The sequence below is a fragment of the Amblyomma mixtum genome, chromosome 2 (assembly GCF_055824585.1).
Source record: "Amblyomma mixtum isolate Tamu chromosome 2, ASM5582458v1, whole genome shotgun sequence".
NCBI lineage: Eukaryota > Metazoa > Arthropoda > Arachnida > Ixodida > Ixodidae > Amblyomma > Amblyomma mixtum.
The window spans coordinates 282103434-282126247 of NC_143013.1; the positions used below are offsets into that span (position 1 = coordinate 282103434).

At 47.9% G+C, this 22814-nt stretch overlaps 1 protein-coding gene across 1 annotated transcript; it reads left to right on the forward strand.

The window, feature by feature from the left end:
- The first annotated feature begins 430 nt into the window (after positions 1 to 430).
- LOC149364200 (uncharacterized) lies at positions 431 to 21794 on the forward strand. Its single transcript, XM_089574183.1, has 4 exons — positions 431 to 543; positions 3122 to 3201; positions 6089 to 6175; positions 21272 to 21794. The coding sequence occupies exons 1-4, from the start codon at positions 504 to 506 to the stop codon at positions 21746 to 21748; spliced, it is 684 nt and encodes a 227-aa protein (XP_089430309.1). The 5' UTR covers positions 431 to 503; the 3' UTR covers positions 21749 to 21794.
- The last annotated feature ends 1020 nt before the right edge of the window (positions 21795 to 22814 follow it).

Here is a 22814-nt window from a genome sequence, read left to right on the forward strand (position 1 = left end):
CATGTCTGCCAACCTTTAAGTAATATGCATGAAAGTAGCAATAAAAGCTGGCGCACCTGTAAGCACATTTGCAAGTTTCTGTATATACGTGCGTCTGTGCTTGTAGTGGTACTAGTATTCTAGGAGGCATCTGTAAAGCTTTCGGTTTTCATCTTTTTTTTTCTTGTTAGAAAACGCAAATCACAGAAAGTAAGAATCGCCCACATTATAATATCTTTCCTAGGAACATTTTTTTTTTTTTGCATTCCAGAGGTCTTCGGAAAGAAAAATAAGTTAAGCTGAGATGTCACTACTTTTAAGTAACGCAAATCCATCAAAAACTAGGTTCACCATGGTGTATTGTTCTTCCAGACGAATTTCTTGCCTAGAGCGCACAGATACAATAAAAAATCTGTCACCAAGTTCACAAATATCACAAAGCTATACTATTCTGGCGCTGTTTAACGCAGTGGTATAAATATGCTTTGGGAACCAAACTTCATACCGAGAAGTTCTTTACCAACATGACGACGTACGCTTCTCTGGTAGCGCTACTGGCCCTTGGTAAGTGTAGACGCAAACGCAATTCATCTGGCACTTTAGGGCACCTTTTCAGTGCATGCTAAGATGACTCGGAGGCCTTTTTATCAGAATTAGGTACGCCTGCTCACGGAGTTTCGGATATGCAACGTTGGCGCCAAACTACTGACGTAATATGAAAGGGAGAACTTTCGTGTGTTGTGTGTGGGTGGAGCGCATATGGCAGTTCTCTCAGATCATGAACCGCAGTTTACCAATATCCCTCAAGAGAAAAGTATACAACAGCTGTATATTACCAGTAGGTACTCACCTACGGGGCAGAAACGAGTAGGCTAACGAAGAGGCTTCAGCTTAAGTCAAGAACAACGCAGCCAGCTATGGAAAGAAAAATGATAGGTGTAACGTTAAGAGATCGGAAGCGGGCAGAGTGGGTGAGAGAACAAACGCGAGTTACTGATATCCTGGCCGAAATCAAGAGGAAGAAACGAGCTTGGGCATGGGCATTTAATGCGAAGGCAAGATAACCGCTGCTCCTTAAGCGCGACGGAGTGGATTCCAAGAGAAGACAACCGTAGAAGGCGGCGGCAGAAAGTCAGGTGGGCGGATGAGATTAAGAGTTTTGCGGGGATAAGGTGGCCGCAGCTGGCAAAGGACAGGGTTAATTGGAGAGACATGGGACAGGTCTTTGCCGTGCAGCGAGCGCAATCAAGCTGATAATGATGATGATCCGCGTTTAGTGAACACGCTGTCAGAAAAAAAAGAGAGGCATTAAAACAAGTCACTGAACATTGCCATATTTCAGCCGACAATTGGAATCAGAAAAAGTTTCCTCGCAAGCAAAAGCAAAAACCGAAGATACATACTAAAAGTGCTAATGAGCTTGGAGCAATTAAAATACGAAGGTTTGCAAAATACATCAGGATGGGCCGATTGCATCACCGCGTGGATGTCGTCTGCAGCTTATATTTAGCTAATCAAAGCATTCTTTAATTGTCACAAATACGCTGAAGCTTGCAGCATGCCTTTAAAAAAAAGCTAGCCCTGTTTGTGGTATTATAGGTGGACATACTTTTTTGTCCGGCCTCACGTGGTTGTTTGCGTGCTACCAAGTTTAGTTAAAAATAACAATGAAGAAGCCGAATGAGAATTAGGTGCAGGAGCTAAGCCGAATGAGAATTAGGTGCAGGAGCACTTCGGTTTTCACTTCGGTTTTGGTTCGAGGCTCGGGTTTCAAGATTAAGCAGGCTTCAGACAGAGAGTGGTGAAATCGCCTTAAAGGAACCGAACACTGAACTCTAAGCACCCAGTTTTTTTTTGGTCCAACGCAAAGGTTGCTATCTAAGGCACTGGATCCTGCAGTGGTTTTGTTTGATACACTGCAGGTTGTTTTTACTAAAAATTGCTCAGATAGTGCATGCATCCGTTTTTATGTAATCCGATGCTTGAAACCATGATTACTGACCGCGATGGCGATTGCACGTCGACAAAAGTTCCGTTGTACGAAAACTTAATATAAATCTTACCTGCTGGAGAGTTATCAGACATTCTTAGCATAGAATAGCATGCATATTAGTTTCCACAGCCAAATCTGTTACGGCACAGAGATGTACGCCTCACCGACGAAATGAACCATGGTTGCCGCGCCAACCAAGAAATGCAAACACTGTAGCGCCATCTAATGACGAAAGCTAAAACCACATCGTCAGTGATGCGAACATAGCGCTGCTTTCATCGAAGGGCGCACTGAGAGTGTGTAAACCACAATAAAACATGACGAACGCTCCTGAAAAAAAAAAAAAAACGCTTTGCGCTTAAAACAAACCAGCGATATTTTACCCAGACGTGGCCACGTGGTGGGATTCACCAGTAATGGTGGGTTTCAATTCAAGATAGTTCTTTGTGCGGCTTTCAATGACAAATTAAAATTATAAATAGTTGTTTACCCGACATCTTAGTACCCAATTCATAGAATCTGAGGCACGATATTTTCATATTCGTCATAATCTAGACACACGTTAAGTTTTGGTCAGTGTTCAGTCTTTTTAAAGATATGAACCTATAGCGTTAATCGGTCAATGCCCATATACGCAGAATTAGTCCTTCTCATCTTTACGTTCGTAGATCGCGGGGAGTCCTCATACCGCTGCTGAAGCAGCGGTTAAGCATACGCCACAGCCCTGTGATGACAGATGCTGCCAAGGGTGAGGCTTGCGTGACCCAGTTTACATTTTCCGGGCGACCTCTCGTGGCCAATCATTAAGTTAATTGCCACTTGCTACGCTGTACAGTTTTCTCAATATCCAATGGGAAAACGGTGATGACGTCACGAGGTCACCTGACCTAAGTGGCCCCTAAGTGACCCACCTAGGTAGCTTCAAGGTGAAGCAGACTTTAGATAAACATCGGCGAAATTTTTGAGTGGAGGCATTAGTGCTAGACCACTAAAAAAAAAACAGCAAACAGAATTTTAAGGACGCGATTTTCTCACGTGCAGACAATCTTTTCTTGTAGACACGGTGTCGTGGTCACAGTAGCATCTGCTGGAGCACGTCTGTGCTTGTTAATAGTGTTCTAGTAGAGGGTAAATCATTTCTTTTTACAGGGGTCGCCGGTGTCTCCTCCTATTTCCTGCCTACGCTTCCTCCTCATCCACTGGGAGGCTGTCCTGAAACAGAAAGACCTGTAAGGCTCTTTCTTCTGGTGTCTATTCTTCAGCGAACCAATAGAAGTGATGCATGTGTTTGGCTACTTATTACCGGCCAATACCGCGGGCTAAAACTAGAAATCCGTCATGAGAGAACCCTATTTCCACTTGTAGTACAAGAAAACATAAAAAAAAGATCGGATGCTTCGGCTAATCTAAACATTTTCTTGAACGTTTTTGCAGGCAAGTTGGTGCAGTACTGGAATGTTTTTTTTTTTAGCGCAGGAAGACATCACAGGAAAGAACGAACTTGACAGAACAGAGCGCTTACTAACAACTCGATTTTTTTATTGACAGATTACTTTCCTTGTTACAGTAGCTGCTCTTATCAACAAAGTGAAAGAAAAAGACTTCACACACGAACATATCAATTCAACTGATATCCCAGCTTCCCAAGAGAAGAGTTGCAAGGTTCCAGGGCTATTGCTGCGCAAGATACTTGAGTTCTTTTTTTGAAAGCAAAACTGAGGGATTGCTCACACACGTGCTACCAGCTTGCTAAATCTCATCAGCTTCTATTATCTCCCTTCCTTGTTGCGTCTGGCACCGACGCAACACTGCGGTGTCTTCAAGGGCGGGAGTGCAATTGCTGCATGTTCGAATGTGGTCAATCATATTGCTGTTCGATTTCTTTTCAAAGTCTTTTGAGTGCTCTCTTAATCTCTCATTAAGTCGCCTCCTGTAGTGTGTCTTTCTGCGCTCAAAAAGAATTCCAATCGAAGTTCAGTTGGTGGAGGGCATGTTACAGGTTTTTCAGTGCTGATTTTCGTAAGAGAACTTCTCAAACTGTTTATGTCAGTTTTAAAGACTTAAATTAGAAAGGAACAAGAATGAGCTTTGCATCCTGTGGATCATATAAAATTACTTAAAGAGACAGTGAAGATAAATATAAGCTGGCCTGTATCAACAGGGTACAGTATTGTAGTCACAAGGAGACCACTAGAAAAATAAAGAGCAGGAAAACGAAAAAAAAAAGTGAAATGCAAGTGTCGCCATCACCGCCCGCTTCCGTAACTAAAATGCGTGCTTCAATACCGATATTTGGGCAGAGATCCCGGAGGCTACGCTTCACAACCATTCACTTCAACGGCGGAAACTCGCCGCTTTTCGGTGATGTCGGCACGGGTTTGCATCGAACGGCGGGAATAATTTTGAAACCAATTTTCTGGGCGATAAATGCGTGTTTGCTGCGGGAAAGATGTCAACACAGCGAGACAAAGCCAGGGAATCAGTTTTTACTGAAAACAGTGGTTGAATGGAGTTTGCCTCAGTGTCCCTTTAAGCAGTATATATAGAGACCCCTTGTGAACTCATGGCGCAAAGTTGGTAAAAATTATATATTCTGTGCTTCTCATGGCTTGGCACACTTTTTGCAACAGGTCAGTTGCATGAAATCGATTTTTGATCCCTCTCATGCGAGACTGAGCAGTCAGAGTGCGTGCTCCAAACTTCTTGCAGCGTTTTCAAAACGAAGCATCGGAATAAACGTAACCTTCCACACGAGCATTTTGCTGCAAGCTTGGAAGTGGTTTCTGCGGCTGTCTTTACTCTATTGCAGAGGCAGCTCTGGCTTCACCCATGTATTCATCCGCGACCCAGTTAGTGCTGAATACGCATGATGCAAACTTTTTCGTGACAAAGTAACTCTTCAAATGGACAGGTTTCCTTGTGCCTAATACTAAAGGTGCATGGCTTGCAAGTGTATGAGACCTGCATGCGCAGAAAACGGAAGAATTGACTGCGGCACTATCCCGCAAACCAGTCTTTCAAAAGCCTGTGGATGTGGCCCTAGGCATGACAGGACAATCACGTGCCATTAGCTGGTGTCTATACCGGGAAACTGGACCGCGAGGCAGCAAACAAATGAATTTATTCACGTCTCTCCTCACGGATTCTCGGAGCACTAAGGTCCGCCGGTCCTCCAGTTCAGCCGACGCTTGCCACGCACTTCAGGAAGGCAGTGAAGGGGGAAAAGGGCATTAGGAATCCTCACGCGTCGCCAACAGACAATCTATTGTGTCGCAATTTTCTTCTAACTGGCCTGAAGCAAAATCTTTCCTACGTTGTTTAGCAGATTTGTTTCGCTCATTCTCCAAGAAATCATCCACAACAGACTACCATACCAGTTCTTCGGAAACCTGCCACTGAAATCTGGAGATGCCCAAAATGTGTTCTCGACTTTCGAGGTGTCGGCTTGGACAGCGTTAGCATCATAAGCGACATGGTTCTGTTTTTTGGCATCGAAGTTCGAACCCACCATTTGGCACGGTCAATTGGGTATCGATACTACACTTCCTCACGCTTGGTTCTAAACGACGTTGTAGACGGCTGCTTTGCAGGCATCCTGAAATTAACCTTTTATCACTCACGGTTTGACTTACTGAAGTCAGTGTGACCGTTTACGGTGCACGGCTGTGATTTGAGAATGGAAGTAGAAGACATTGGCTGCTATTTGCCGAGATTGGAACAGCATTTTTTTATGAGTAGCGGCAAAGTTTGAGAAGGCAAAATAAAAACGATACACGATGCGACACAATATGATGGTGCTCGGGTAACAAAAAATCAGAAAGAAGGTTGAAGCGGAAGCAATGTGGTCAGTTTCCTTTCACGTAGGGCGGTGAGGAGGCTACGAAAACGACCTTTCTCTTAGAAAAAAAAAACGATACTTTAACCAACTCAGTTCTTCCATCATACTGATATGTTAGCTGCTATGCGACGCGTGCACTATCTCCATATCTGTGCTGCACAACAACATCAAGAAAAAAAACGAACAGCATGGCCGAATTGTCACTCTTATACATTCAAATAGTAGCCGACTGTGAATAACTAGACCTTTTTTGTCATATGTTTCTCCTTTCTTTTCAGCCCGAAGACAGGCACTGCAATTTTTGGTGCATGAAAGACAACGGCCAATACAGCGAAGGCAGATACAAAGATGGCCTTGACTGTGATGTAAGCAATCCAATGGGGACGCAGGGTTTCTCTGCATTTGGAGGAGGGGAGGGGGGTACTGTCACCAATTACGTTATTGTAGCTGAGCCCTCAACAGTAAAGAAAAAATAAGCTAAGGGACTGAATCCAGCGAGTTCTCGGATTATTAGGACTGGCATAATACAGCCATTTCATTCCAATTCTCTTTCTTTTCAACAGTAGCCTGGCTTGGGCTAGTTGGTAACACTTATTTTAAAACATAGCGCAAAAAAAAAAACAAGGATTACACAAATACGGACGGGACAGGAGCTAACTTGCAACTTCATTTTAGGAAAGCCACCACGTCAAATATATAGGAGCCGATCGCCACTCTCAGTGGATGAGCATGCGAAAAGAAGGACACAATCAAAAGAAGAGCGCGTGGAAAATAAGAAAATAATAAAAGCACGGTGCCGGGGGGAAAAACAAACTAAAAGGAAATACCGCCTACTCAAACTTAATCACTGCTAAAGTGCGCTTTTTTTAAAGGTTGTCGTAAAACTTCAAAGCACCATCCGACGCGGTAGCTTTTTTATATTAAAGTACCAAGTTAATGCTTGTCTCGTCCACGCTTGTGTCGTCCGCGTCTTGTTAGCGCTACGTTTTGGAATAACTATTTCTTCTTCAGTCGATATTGGCTGTGGCACCGCGATACGTTCGATCGCTAAGACCAGCTAGTAAGGGCTGCGGATGATGAGAATATAATATAGCTGAACGAAAATAATTGTGATCTCACGACGACCATGGGCATGCGCACCTTTTTGAGACATAGGACTCTTTCTGCAAGATTTTTTCAAGCAAGGTAGGCAAGACTCACTAGTTAGAGCTTGACTTACAACAAGTGCGACTAAATGTTAGTTACAGGTTGATACCGACAAGGTTTCCGCATATTCTTGCCGATATAATATAGTGCCAAAGTACGCCTAAGAACTTCTTCCGTACTGGCCAGCAGCATGCTGGTTACAAAAGAATCAGTGCCTACTTTTTCAGGTTGTTTGGCAGAACTTACCTTCTCTCCAAACGTTTCCTACAGATTTGTTGTTCTGTTCACGAGGCCTGAAATGCACAAAGAAGCATTATTATCGCTTCAATACTTTTCAAAGCAACGGCGACAAAATCAGCTAATTGAAGTGCTATACCAGAGACCTGAACAAAAAATAATTGTTGCTTTGGACAAAATGAACACCCCCCCCCCCCCCCCCTTTTTCCAACGCATTTATTTTCATTTTAAAGCGAACGCTTCCCTGGACTAGTCAAGACAAGGTCATCGGTGCCACAATTTGACCGTCAGGTGGAGTAGCGGTGGTGGTGTTGCAGCCACGTGACATATCTCCTCTTATTCACTCCTTTATCCCTTCCCTTAAGGTGCTGTTGAGGTATCCACCGAGATGTGGGGCAGATACTGCGCCATTCCCTTGCCTGAAAAACGCATTTTCAATTTTCAATTTGCTCTTTCTTCCTTTCTTCTTTCACACCCTTCTTTATGTCTTTCCGTAGAGCGCGGTTCGGGTGTCCATCAAGATATAACAGTTCCTGCGCCATTTCCTTTCCTCAAAAACCAAACAAAACAAGTACGCCGCCGGCGTTCATTGTAGACTCCGTTGACTTTGAAATGAAGTGCGCACAACTAGCTCCCTGGGTCAGCGGACACCTCAATATCTTTTTCTCTTTCCTCTGATCTTTTAACTCTCCTCTGTCTGCACGTGGCAGCGGTGGTGGCTCGGATCGAGCCAGTAAGCAGGCCCGTGCAATTTCCTTTTCATCCTTCTCTCAGTCACAACAACAACAACAACCTCAATATCGCTTTCATGTACGTGGCTTGGTGTGCACCTCAATATTCCGTGCTTAGCAATGCGAAACCGCCAGAAATCTTTTTTTTCTTTTTCTTGTGAAAATTTTAGCTATAGCTTTCAATAGCAGGCTTTCGACTGCACTTTCATCCCTGCCTTCTATTCGTAATCGCTAAACCGACAGTGTGTACCAGAGCGTTTAGAAACCCCGCATTTGATCAAAATCGTCTAGGTGTGCAAACGCAATGCACACAGCTTCAGTTCATTCACGATACCGCGCCCGAGACAACGCTGAGCGTTGCTGGGAAACGTCTCAACATGTTAGCTCAAAGCGGAGGCTCGATTCACGAACCTGCTAGCGAGTGTTTAAACACAGAAATGGCTCTTTATTGTCTGTGAGAGGAACAGTAGCCAGCGAGAAACCAATATTGAGTTTTAGAAAACGTAGGAATAGTCTACGAATACGTATGCCGCGATAACTAGTAGATCAATAGCTGAAGCCTGTTACTACTAAGTAAAAAAATTTGCACCCTTAAAGGTGTAGCGTTCATGGCTGCACCCTTTCCACACCCTCATTTTTTTTCTTATTTTTTTTTAAAAGGTGCGCTGAGCACGTTAGCACCTTTAATACACCCATGGACCCTTCAAAGCTGCACGGGGGCAATGGTGCTGTAGCTCCTTCGGGTGCAGGGGTGCGTAAGGGTGCACAGTATTCTTTGACTTGTCGAACAACATTCCAGTAGTTCAATCAAGCGTGCTTTTAAAATGATGTTGGCTATTCGAGTTTTTCATCAAAAGACAGCTAGCTGCAACCTTGATGCGAGCAGCTATGACTGCGTTCTGCGTCCCCAGAATGTGATAATTAAGTGACTTATTTTAGCTGAAGTGCTAAGCATCACTGACTCCAAATAGGGGATCGTTGAAATGGCATCATAAGCTTAGAGAGAGCATGCGCGGAAGAGTATCTGCGGTTTCAGCCGGTGTCTTTGGGGTAAAAATATGGTTTTTGCGGCATTGTATTACCATTGCTGGCGGACGCCAGAAAATTGTCTTAAGTATTAAGCTGGGTAACTATCTTTAATAAACTTTTTAACTACTAGAATTAGGCGTGTAGTGGCAATTAAAGATTTGGAGCCGGCTGTTAGTAACAGCCATATCATTTTTTACAATTTCGAAAACGCAATTGTTCTTGTTGACCAACAAAATCTGGTTTTTTGACGAGTTACATTCGCTGGAAACTTTGCTTTGCCTCCATGTTTTTTGAAAGCGCATGTATTTTGGAACGATGTAGACAAAATCTGTTGAGCCATAGCGTCGAAGATAATCACGTTTTTGAACTTCTAAAATCTCTAATTGCAACCTCTAATTGCAACTAGGTGCCTAACCCCACTAGTTAAAAACTTAATTATTAAAAGGAAATTAACCAGCTCAGTACTGATATATTTGTCGATGCTCGAAGCGTGTCCCACCAGGCATCGGGTCCAGGAGCACCGCCGCAATGCCGAAGGAGGGAGGAATCGTGGGCCGGAGACGGGGAGTAGGGGAAGTGAAGGAAAAAACTGTATTCACATATTTACATTATTTACATAGAGCGGGACTGAGAATGGTTCTCAGTGGAAGGGGAACGTCTTCGTCAACTGTAGTCGACTGGAGCTAGCAGGCTTCTCTCGGCCACACTCACGGCCGAGTTAAATATCGTCCGGTTTCCCCAGATCCCTGGCTGGGGAAAATTGGTCGACGAGCACTGTCCAATCGGATGGACCGAAGGGGACCTCCTTGTTACCGCCCACGGCTGGGCAGGTGCGAGCTTGTCCACTCTGTCGCAGCTGGGTCGAAGAGAGGGGAAGATTGCTGACTCATCCAGCCCCGCGGGGAAAGGAATCTCCTGAAGTCTTTCAGCAGGGGAATGAACTTGCCTCCCCGCCGATTGCCCAGAACGCGAGTCGGGGACACAGAATTCTTCAATTATCCGCCAGCGTGACGGCGCCGCCAGGTCGCCTCCGCATTCACGGTGGTTGCTCGGACAATAGCTCCTGGGCCTCGCCTGCCTTCGTCGCCGCTGCACTCCGTTCAAGGAATTTCGCTGGGGTTTTGGCTGACAATGGCCTTTGACATCCCTGCCACACTAATCCGCTGAGGCTCGGAGGGGCATTCCAAGCTTCTCACTTCCCATGGTCGTCGCGAGGTTGTCGACCTTGGCGATTGTTCACGGTAGCGGCTTGATCGGGCCCACGTGGTCCGAAGTGGACACAGGTGTGACGGGAACACACAAAGAGAACCGTCATTTTTCATTTCTTGACTTGGTCAGTGACCCAATTTTCCTTTGTGAATAAATAACACAAAGGGAGTTAAAGGGGGGGGGGGGGGGGGGGGTAGAAACACAACAGCACGTCCGCCGCCCGAAGAGGTCTCGTAGTGGTTGCAGCCAACGCTGCTGCGCGCAGAGACCTGGAGTTGTGTCCGTTCGGCCTTTGGTCACAGCTGGGCCCAAAGGTTCTTCTTGCTTCGTTGACAGCTGTAACGAGCTCAACCAGCAAAGTCCAAAGCCCAACAAGCAGAAAGCGCCAAACTGACTTCAAGAACTGCCAAGCTGTTTTCGGTCAACAAAATCTCTTTAGAGAAAATGAGCTGTAGCGTGAAATTTACGTCCTCCTCCGAAAGTTGACATGTTTGACCAAACCAGAATACACAGAGCTTGTTTAGCCAAAAGGGAGGAAAATTTTCTAAAATTTTGGGGGGGTGCCGTAGCACGGTTTATGTCACAGAAAGCCACCGCCCGTGAGAGCACAAAGGGAAGGTGGAGCTGCTGAACACACATACAAAACAGACAAAAATGATTCCCGCTAAAGCAAAAAAACAAAAAACAAAATACAAATTTGCATAGCGGAATAACGTCTGGGGAGTCAGGAAAGGGCATTACACGGGAAAGCTTCGGCTGAGGCCATCAGCGTTGCCATTACTCGCACCTTTCGGCAACGCATGTGAACTGAGTCCCGCAATGCCAAGCTCCGAAACTCCGCTCTCATTTCGCATAGGAGAGTGATATGAACAAAAAGAAACAAAAGACGGGATTATTCCTCGAATCCGTCTGCAAACGGCGTTGCGATCAGAGGAATTTACTGCTTCCTATTCTTCAGCCGCCCCCTGCGCGGCCGCGGTCCGATAGCTACTCTAGCAGGTGCAAAATTACACAAGGCTAGGAACTTCAGCTTGGGACCCTGCACTGTTCTTCGTCCAAGTCTCGCGGTTCTGAAGTTTAGCTTACGCTCAGAAAGCAGAATGCGAGAAGGGAGCGCACGAGTGCGAATGCCGTGCCAGCGAATCTGCCTCTCTCGGATTGGGTTCGCGCGTCGCGTCCCCTTAGCTTGTGTTCCCTTCAAGCGGCGCGTGCGAACTCTTGAGTGCTGAGGTGCCAAATTGGGGCGGGTAACCGGTTGTCCGGTTTTCTGTGCAGCAGTCAACATGAGGCGCACTTTCCCCTTCATTAACATTCCCCGTTGGGCCACCTCTATACGCCGCCGCTCTGTGGAAACCCTCGCTGTTGGTTTGCGGGGCGCGTCACTAGCCATCGCGGAACCGTCACAGGTTAAGTCGTCGGCGTTCGCCTCATTGTCAGTTTGTGATCCAGCCTGCTCTGGCTCACCACCGTCAGAGTTTATAAGGCCTACAGGACCACGTTTGCCCTCTTCACCCGCGTGCTCTGCTGGCGCTGCGAATCCTGGAGCCTTCGAAATGGTAAGGACCTGCGCAGCGTCATCTCCAAAACAAAGGCCTTTTTCTTTGGGCAGCATATCCAAGCGATTTGAGAAAATCGAGGGATACTGCAAAGGCAGGTTTTGGGAGACGGCTGCCTTGGTCAGACGCAGCTCGAGGGGGCTCTCGATCGCGACGCGGGCAGTAAGTTGGTCGTGTTCGATACCTTTCCTATCCTTATACTGGCGGTACAGCAGGCCAGAACGGAGCTGGAAAGGTATGTTCTTCCGTGACACACCTATGAGACTTTGGTGACTCAAGTTTCGTAGAGTCCGGTCTTTCTCTTGCTCAGCGGTGAACGTTTCTCGGTCCACACGAAGGAGTTCGAGAAAGCCATCCGAGTGGGGTAACACAAGATTGGCATTCAATTCCTCACCTAGCCCCAGCTCATCACTTGCGCCTGCTTCGGAAGACTCACTATAGCTTGCACTACTATCGGTGCTCTTTATCCCTGTGCTAAATGTGAGTAAGTCCTGGGCTGGCTCGTCATTAGGTAGCGCGGAGCCGTCACGGGTTAAGTCGCCTGCGTTCGTCTTGTCGACAGTTTGCAATAAAGCCTGCCCTAGCTCATCACCGTGAGAATTTATCAGGCTTACAGGTTCAGGTTTGCCCTGTTCAACTGTGTGCTCTGCTGGCGCTGCGATCTCACGAGCCTTCGAAATGGTAAGGACCTGCGCAGCGTTATCTCCAAAACAAAGGCCTTTTTCTTTGGGCAGCATATCCAAGCGATTCGAGAAAATCGAGGGATGCTGCTTAGGCAGGTTTTGGGAGATGGCTGCCTCGGTCAGACGCACCCCGAGCGGGCTCTCGATCGCGACGCAGGCAATTGGCAAAGACACGCAGTTTTCATTGCCGACTTTAATTTCTTTTCGCGCCGAAACCTCCTGATTTAATGTCGAATTCCTGTCGGCGCGCTTCGCCTCTAAAATTTGTTGCAACTCCAAACGCATTAAAGCAAGTTGCCTTTCATCGGCTTCCTTGAGACGAAGACGTTCTTTCTCTATCCTGTCAGCCTCCTTTTTAGCGGCTTCCCTGCGGTAAAGGCGTTCTTTTTCAACCCTAACGGCCTTCTCCTTGCGTTCCCTTTCAACCCTGTCGGCCTCCTCCTTAGCGTTCTTGATTCCCTCCTGAATGACTTCCCAGGTCTCCCAAATTTTGTCACCCTCCTTAGCACCACATTCCTTAATAGCCTCAATCAGCTGCGGCTTTCTGTGACTCTTCCTGGCCTCAATACCCAGCTTTTCACAAAGCAACATCAACTCTGGCTTCTTTAGCTTGCTCAAATCCATGGCAACTTCCGAACGAGGACTTTCAATACAAGCTGCTACGTGAAATGCATAAGCGAGCACGTGCAGAAAAACAATCTACAGGAAGTGATAAATTTCCAGAGTTATCAAGCCTGGCAGATTCTTAAAGAAAGTCAAGCGCTCACCACTGCTGAAGCCAGGACCAAGCGTGGAAGATCCCGCCGCTGCCAACCAGTTGATATATTTGTCGATGCTAGAAGCGTGTCCCACCAGGCATCGGGTACAGGATCACCGCCGCATTGCCGAAGGAGGAAGGAAACGTGGGCCGGAGACGGGGAGTAGGGGAAGTGAAGGAAAAAACTGTATTCACATATTTACATTATTTACATAGAGCGGGACTGAGAATGGTTCTCAGTGGAAGGGGAACGTCTTCGTCAACTGTAGTCGACTGGAGCTAGCAGGCTTCTCTCGGCCACACTCACGGCCGAGTTAAATATCGTCCGGTTTCCCCAGATCCCTGGCTGGGGAAAATTGGTCGACGAGCACTGTCCAATCGGATGGACCGAAGGGGACCTCCTTGTTACCGCCCACGGCTGGGCAGGTGCGAGCTTGTCCACTCTGTCGCAGCTGGGTCGAAGAGAGGGGAAGATTGCTGACTCATCCAGCCCCGCGGGGAAAGGAATCTCCTGAAGTCTTTCAGCAGGGGAATGAACTTGCCTCCCCGCCGATTGCCCAGAACGCGAGTCGGGGACACAGAATTCTTCAATTATCCGCCAGCGTGACGGCGCCGCCAGGTCGCCTCCGCATTCACGGTGGTTGCTCGGACAATAGCTCCTGGGCCTCGCCTGCCTTCGTCGCCGCTGCACTCCGTTCAAGGAATTTCGCTGGGGTTTTGGCTGACAATGGCCTTTGACATCCCTGCCACACTAATCCGCTGAGGCTCGGAGGGGCATTCCAAGCTTCTCACTTCCCATGGTCGTCGCGAGGTTGTCGACCTTGGCGATTGTTCACGGTAGCGGCTTGATCGGGCCCACGTGGTCCGAAGTGGACACAGGTGTGACGGGAACACACAAAGAGAACCGTCATTTTTCATTTCTTGACTTGGTCAGTGACCCAATTTTCCTTTGTGAATAAATAACACAAAGGGAGTTAAAGGGGGGGGGGGGGGGGGGGTAGAAACACAACAGTACTTAAGACGATTCCCCGTTATCTGCTGTCCGCCAAGGCTGGTAATGTGTTGTGTCCCCTTATTGCTTTTGTGTGTGTGCGCCCTCGCATCCTCCTCCTAACGACCACTCGCATCCTCCTCCTAACGACCACTTGCCCCTCGTCGCACGCTGTCGCCAGATGCCCCCCCATGGTGCGCCCCCGCATCCTCCTCCTGTTTTGGGAAGCCACTCCCTCCCGTGGACGCTTCTCCGCTCCCTCCTTTCTTCGGGCGGCCAGTTCGGCTCCTGCCTCGGTCGACGCTGGTCGCACCCTCATCGGCTTTAAATAAACGAAGTCTTAAAGTACCGTGTGCGTCTTTCGCTGCATTCAACACAGCGACCGGACACGACAGTGGCGACGAGAAAGTGGATTCGACCCGCGCTACGCAACGCTATTGACAAGCCATGGCTACGCGAGGGTTTCCCAATCAGATACCAGAATTCAACGGCTCATCGTGGTCATCGTGGGTTGGACGCCTTCAGTTCTACTTTGAAGCTAACAACATCACAGACCCAGCCTTGAAGAGGGCCAACCTGCTGACGCTGTGCGGGGAGCAGACCTACGATACTGTCTGCGCCCTTATTCAGCCAAGCACACCAGCGGCAGTGTCTTACGACGACATCGTAAAAGCGCTGCAAAAGCACTACGACCCAAGGCCATCCGAGGTCTACAGCCGGGCTCGCTTCCAACGTCGAGATCAACTGGGAGGAGAAACTGTGAGCGCCTACGTAGCCGCGCTCAAGAAGCTCGCTGCCGACTGCAATTTTGGAACGCTGTCGACAACAGCTACCGGGCAGGAGGGAGACGCAGCTTCTTCTGCTAACACCACCATGCTTCCCTTGGACGTGATGTTACGCGACAGATTTGTGTGCGGACTGAGTGACGAGTCACTGCAGCAGCGCCTGTTCGCTGAGAAGGACCTCACATTCAGCAAAGCTTACGACATCGCCGTTCGAGCGGAGAGCGCCGGTCACCAGCAGAGAGGGATTCGCCGGAACACCGAGCCGGTACACCAGACAAGCAACCAGGTGCGCAAGCCTTCTGTTGTTGTAAAATCGGTCAAAAAGGCACAACGCTGCTGGCGGTGTGACGACCAACACAACCCCCAGGGATGTCGATTCCAGTCAGCCACGTGTAATTTTTGCCACAAGCGAGGGCATATCGAAAGAGCATGCATTACGAAACGGAGACTTGCCAAGATAAAGTCACCTTCCCAGCCTAATCACAGCGTCAACGAAATTTCCTCCCAGCGTGGCTTTTTCAGAAACTGTCGGGCGAGGACGCGCTGCCCCTCATTAAGCGTGCCGCAGCGAGGAATTGCTTTTTCTTCCCGGAACGTCTCTGCCTTTGGCTCGGGGAGGATGGCTGTGAGCTGGGTTCGCATTTCACGCTCGAACATCATTTTCGAGGGGGTCTCGCCTGTTGTGCTCTGAACCGTCGTGTGCTGCTTGAAGAGAAAGCGCGCAAGGCGGCGCTGCAGCGAGCCTGTCTGATCTCTTTCAAGGGCGCGTTTTAGCTCGGCTACGTAGCGCTCGGCTTGTCCGTTTGTCGCTGGGTGGTAGGGGGCCGATGTAACTGATGAGATCCCGTTGTCGCGATAAAACTTGAGGATCTCCGCAGACACAAACGGTGTTCCGTTGTCCGACACTACCTTGCGCGGCAGGCCGAACGTTGCAAATAGTGATCGGAGGTTGTCAATGACTGCTGCCGAAGTCGTCTGTCCCATTTGCCTTATCTCAAGCCACTTTGTGTAGGCATCTACGACCACAAGGAAAGTGCAGCCCTCAATTGGTTCTGCAAAATCAATGTGCAGTGTGTGCCATGGTGTGTCTGGCTTTTCCCATTCTGGGACAGGAGCTTTCGGCGGGGCGCTCCGGCTGCTCTGGCAAGGCTTGCATTCTCGCACCACTGTTTCGATGTCGTTGTCAATGCCAGGCCACCACATGTAGCTTCTGGCACACTTTTTCATTGCAACGATGCCCCGATGTCCGGCGTGGATGAGAGACATAGCTTGTGCGCGTAGTTCTCTCGGCATCACAACTCGGGACCCAAATATGATGCAGCCGCGATGGGTGCTCAACTCTGTAGCTCGCCTGCGGTAAGCGTCGAAGTTGTCCCCTTTGAGTTTATGCACGTTGCCTTGTTGAACAGCTGTGTAAACTAGCCGGAGAGCTGCGCACTTCTGCGTAGATGCTGCAACTGTGCCTGCTGTAAGCGGAGGTTCTGGCAGTGCTTCGAACATCAGAACGTCTCCTGGTGGAAATGGTTCGTCAACAGTTGCGTCTAGTGGCAGACGGCTTAGCGCATCGGCGTTTTGATGTTTACTCCCATTGCGGTAGACCAGAGCGTAGTCGTACGCTGAGAGTTTGATGCACCAACGTGTCATTCGCGGAGACAAAGTTGGTGGCATAGGCCTTTGTGGTCCCAGAATGCCCAATAGCGGTCGGTGATCGGTTATAAAGGTCACCTTCCGGCCGGCAATGTACTGGTGAAAATGTGTCGCCGCGTAGACGATGGCTAGCCCTTCTTTGTCAAGTTGCGCGTAGTTGCGTTCTGCTTGCGACAACGTACGTGAGGCGAAGGCGATGGGAGCTTCCCTTCCTTGCTCGTCAGTTTGCGATAGAACCGCGCCGACTCCGTACGGTGATGCGTCGCAAGCCAAAAGCAGAGGCTTCCTTTCGTCGTAGTGGCGGAGGACTGTACATCTTCGAATCAGGTCTTTCAGGGCATCGAATGACTGCTGATGGCGTGGCGACCATGTCCATGTCACATCTTTCCGAAGGAGTTGGTATAAGTCGTTGGCCACGGTAGCTCTTTGTTCCAAGAACCGGTCGTAGAACGTCAAGAGTCCGAGAAAAGCCTGTAGCTCCTGCTTGTTTGTTGGAGCTCGTGCTTCTGTGATCGCTCGCACTTTGTCCTCGGTAGGGTGAATGCCTTCCGCATCAATTCGGTGTCCCAGAAATTGCACCTCTGGCACCGCAAAACAGCACTTCGATTTGCTTATGCACAAATTAGCGTTTGCTAGCCTTTCGAGAACGAGCTCTAGGCGCACTAGTTTATCTAGTTTATCTAGTTTATCTGAATACAGTGTGCATGTTGACACGGCTATCTCTGATCACAAAAGCGTTCATTTGTCTTTGCTGCTTGATGCCCAGAAAAACCATAAGATAGCGAACAATAACACTGTAAAAAATTTTTCACGTGCCGATGATCTTGCGATCCTAGACAAACTCTGGGATTTTTGTGATAACCTGCCTGGCGACGTCACAGCAATATGGACTACACTTAAGGACACTATTCACTTTTGCATTGAAAATTTTGTTCCCAACCAGCGTGTACGTACAAATAAGCCTAATCCGTGGATTACTAGAGAAATCATTCATTTGCATCGCAAAATTAAACGCGCTAAACGAAGCGGTCATAAATCTACCTGTTTTCGCACGCTGAAAACTCAGCTAGCTTCTAAGCTTTCCGAAGCAAAAAAAAACTACTTTTCGCAGGCACTGCCCAACTTCTTAAGAGAGAGCCCTGAGAAGTTTTGGCGTTACCTACGTGATTCTAAAGATGAGGTAAATCAGCTATCTATTGACGGCATGGTCTCGGAGATTCCTGTGGATATTGCAAATCACTTCAATCGTTTCTTTCATTCTGTCTTTGCCTCGAGTGATCCAGATTTGGAACTGCAGGTATCTGGATCTGATATATCAGGTGACTTTATAAGCTATGAAGGCGTACTAAACATGCTGCTAAACTTAAAAACGAAATCGGCAGTGGGGCCTGATGATATCCCTAATGAGTTTCTGCGCCGTTATTCCGAACCATTAGCCCACATTTTAACTCGCCTCTTCGAACTTTCATTAAAAGATTCTGTTGTCCCTGATGACTGGCGCTTAGCTCGCGTTGTTCCAATTTTTAAGAAAGGTGATCGTTTGAACGTTAACAATTACCGTCCCATATCGCTAACTTCAGGTACCTGCAAGCTTATGGAGCATGTTATATCTAAATATCTTATGTCATTTCTGGAAAAAAATAACATCCTGTCTCCCTTTCAACATGGTTTTAGAAGAGGCTTATCTACGGTTACTCAGCTCGTCACTACAGTTCATGAATTCGCTTCATCGATTGACAATGCTGGACAGGTTGACGTCATTTTTTTAGATTTCAGCAAGGCGTTTGATCGCGTCATGCACAATAAGCTCATCTTTAAACTTCAGCATCTTGGTCTTCCAACAGCACTTGTCAAATGGATTAAAACCTATCTTTCCAACAGAAAACAGTTCGTCGATGTTAAAAAATCTCATTCAGGTATTTTACCCGTTACCTCTGGTGTGCCTCAAGGCAGCGTACTTGGGCCTCTTTTATTCCTTATTTATATCAATGATTTGGTTAACTCCGTAAATACGTCCGAAGTCAGTATTAGACTATTCGCAGATGACTGCATTCTGTTTAAGAAAATTAGCAGCACTACCGACCAAGAATGCCTGCAGTCAAATCTTAATAATGTCCTAGAGTGGTGCACCCTTTGGTCCATGAAATTAAATAGCGACAAATCGGTTCTTCTTCAGGTTACTAACAAGAAAGCGCCATACAGTTTTAATTATGCAATAAACAATCTTCCACTGCTACAGGTGAGCGAATACAAATATCTTGGAGTCACCATTACAAATCGCCTTTCATGGTCCAGCCACATTAATAGCATTTGCTCGTCTGCTTCAAGGAACCTCGGCCTTCTAAGACACAAATTAAAACACGCTCCCTCTGAACTTAAACAACTTGCCTTCAACACACTAATTCGTCCGAAACTTGAGTATGCTTCCGTCGTATGGGATCCGCACTTAAAAAAGGATATAAAGAAACTTGAAATGATCCAAAGAAAAGCCGTCCGTTTCATTTTTAACGCTTACCATAGCTCTATCTCGCCATCCGTTCTGATGTCCACGAAGAACATACCCACTCTAGAAAGAAGGAGAGCACTCGCAAGGCTTAAATTTCTGTACTCATTTTACTCTAGTCAATTTAATATTAATGCTGCTCCCTATATATCCCCCCGTTCTACACGGCAGACACGCAATAGCCACAACCATAACCTTACACCGTACTTTGCACGCACAAATACGTTCAAAAACTCATTTTTTCCCCGAACAATCACAACATGGAACTCACTGCCAGCAAATGTCTTTTCGGCTCAGGATGCCGCTGCTTTTGAAAAGAGTGTCTTATTGTATGTGTAAACTTAACAATATCATTGCCCTCTGTTTGGTTTTCTTCTTTTATTGTTGCCGGAACGCTGGATTTGCGTAGTGTTTGATATTATTTTTGCTTTTTGAATGTTGCCCCCCTGCTTGGTCTCTATGACTGCAGTATGTGTAAATAAATAAATAAAAATAAACTGCATGCTCTTCAGTGGAAGTGCCACTGATGATGACATCGTCAAGGTAGACACAAACTCCTGGGATGCCCTGAAGCACTGTCTCCATGAATTTTTGAAATATGGCCGGGGCTGCAGCTACGCCAAAAGGCAGTCGCTTGACTTTGTACAAGCCTTTCAGTGTGTTAATTGCCAATAATTCAGCAGTTGACTCGCTCACCTTCAGCTGCTGATACGCCTGGGTGAGGTCCAATGTGCTGAAGACTCTTGCGCCACGTAGTACACTGAATACTTCTTCAGGTGTCGGTAGCGGGTAAGAGGACGCTTTAGTCGCAAGATTGACGGTGCTCCGGTAGTCTCCGCAGAGGCGTATGGTTCCGTTCTTCTTGCGAACTACGACAAGTGGTGTGGCCCATTCTGAATGCTGCGTCGGCTCGATGACACCTTGCTGCTCCAGTTTGTCCAACTCTTTTTCAACTGAATCTCGGAGAGCAAACGGCACCGGCCTGGCCTTCAGAAATTTGGGTTGCGCGTTGTCCAACAACTCCAGTGTGACCGGGGGCCCTTCGTTTCCTGGAATCTCTTCCGAGAATACTCTTTCGTATTTCTCTTGCAGTTGCTCAACCATGTTCTGGCTCGGCGTCTGGTGTATGCCGCATATCATCACGCCTAGTGGAGAAAACCAGTTTCTCCCTAGAAGGCTTGATCCTGTGCCCTTCACAACAAGCAGAGGTAGCGTATGGGTCTGGCCGTTGTAGTTAACCTGCACGTTGGCAGAGCCCAATAGTGGCAGATTCTGTCCTGACCACGTTCGCAGGTGCGTGTCGTCTTGTTGCAGGGCGGGTGCGTCAGATGGCCATGAAGTTCGGAACGTGTCCTCACTGATCAGAGTACAGGCTGCGCCGGAGTCCACCTCGAACTTAATCAGCTGGTGATGTACGCTTACTTCTGTAAAAATCTTCGGTCGCGTGCCGAGATTCATGGTGTTCAGGTCGTACAACACAGATGGTGTTGCTGATGTTGTTCCATGGAGATCAGATAGCGGCGTATTCTCTGAGGCGTTGACGCTGTGATTAGGCTGGGAAGGTGACTTTATCTTGGCAAGTCTCCGTTTCGTAATGCATGCTCTTTCGATATGCCCTCGCTTGTGGCAAAAATTACACGTGGCTGACTGGAATCGACATCCCTGGGGGTTGTGTTGGTCGTCTCCCCTTATTGCTTTTGTGTGTGTGCGCCCTCGCATCCTCCTCCTAACGACCACTCGCATCCTCCTCCTAACGACCACTTGCCCCTCGTCGCACGCTGTCGCCAGATGTCCCCCCATGGTGCGCCCCCGCATCCTCCTCCTGTTTTGGGAAGCCACTCCCTCCCGTGGACGCTTCTCCGCTCCCTCCTTTCTTCGGGCGGCCAGTTCGGCTCCTGCCTCGGTCGACGCTGGTCGCACCCTCATCGGCTTTAAATAAACGAAGTCTTAAAGTACCGTGTGCGTCTTTCGCTGCATTCAACACAGCGACCGGACACGACATAATGCTAGCCGCAAAAGCCATAACTTTACCCCAAAAAGCCCGTTTTTGAAATTTTTGGAAAGTCTTCCCTGAAACGCATGGTATGCAGTTTGACAAGCTGCGTTCAACGCAAAGGCGCGAATATAGTGCCGCTGCTTATCATCAGTTGTCTAATACTTGCTTTGTGTGTGTCCTCATGCTTGCAGTTTGGAAGAATAGAAACCGGGGTGTGCTTTGGCGGACTCTGTCACTCCCGCCTATCCGTACAGAGGTACGGCAACGGCACCGGTCAAGAGCCAACCGGCGAAGTTCCATCGCCCGCGCCTGAAGCGCCGCCACCCGAGGTCGCTGGAACTGAGGCCGTCACCGTGACAGTTCAAACGGGTGAAAGTACGGAGGCACCATCGGCGCCTTCTCAAGCCCCGTCGACGGAGCATCTGCCGCCGGCCCCACCCGGACCTGGGTCGGCTGAGCCGCCAGCGGAGCCACCGAAGCAGTCACCCGGAACTGAGCCTGCTGCTCCAGAAACGCAGTCACCCGGAACTGAGCTGACTGCTTCACCAACTGAGCAACCGCAGCAGCCAACCGAAAATGAGGCGCCTGCTTCCACTGACGGAACTCAAAGCCCCGAAGGCGAGAGCCGCGAGGGTCCCGCAGGACCCGCAGGTCCCACAGGTCCCTAGGTGACGTCTATGTATTGGAAAATAAAGATGCCTTGAAAGTCGCCAACTGTACTTGCTCACAGGAGATTTTTTCGTCGTGCTTGGTAAAACGGTATACCTTAGGTTAGTGCTGCAGATTTCTTTTGAAGGGGGAATCACGATAAATGCATGTCACCTGTATCGGTAGATTATCGTTTTCTAATCACAGGGACGCTTTTCTCCCCGAAAACAGAGCTCGTATATAAGCTATAAAAGATTGGTTTGGTTTGGTTTGGTTTGGTTTGGTTTATAGGGGTTTAACGTCCCAAATGAGGGACGCCGTAGTGAAGGGCTCCGGAAATTTCGACCGCCTGGGGTTTTTTAACGTGCACTGACATCGCACTCAGGAGGAAAACGGCGCAAAAAAACGTGGACAAAAGAGACAAACACGACGGGACCAGCGCCAACTTGCAACTGAATTTTATTTCGCACCAAACCCGCCTTTATGTAAGCCAACACGCCGTAACATCCGTGTAATCACGCACAGGCCTTAGAAAAGATCACTGTAAGATATCTAACACATGAAGCGCGATAGCAACCACGTAACATACTATCATGTCTAAAAAAACCTACAAATGTAAAGCAAACAACACTAAAGCGGTCATGGCCAAGCAACCCTTAAACACCAAAAATGATAACAAACTCATGAGTGATACGAGATGACCAACAAGAAACGTGGAAAAAAAGGTTAAGAATGAAGCGTTAAGACCAAAGTAGTGTCAAAGGTAAAAAGGTTGAAATGGATGAAGAGTGTAAACCTTAAAATTGGAAACGAACAACCAGCAGCCTCATGAATGATAACCGATGACCAACCAGAAACATGAAAAAGGATGAAGGTCGGAGCTCCGCGTTCGTCCTTTTTCATGTTTCTTGTTGATCATCGGTTGTCATTCATGAGGCTGCTGGTTGTTCGTTTCCAATTTTTTTCTCGTTTTTACACCTTTGATGCTTACTTTGGTCTCAGCTCCACGTCCATCTTTTTTTTTTCATGTTTCTGGTTGGTCATCGGTTGTCATTCATGAGGCTGCTGGTTGTTCGTTTCCAATTT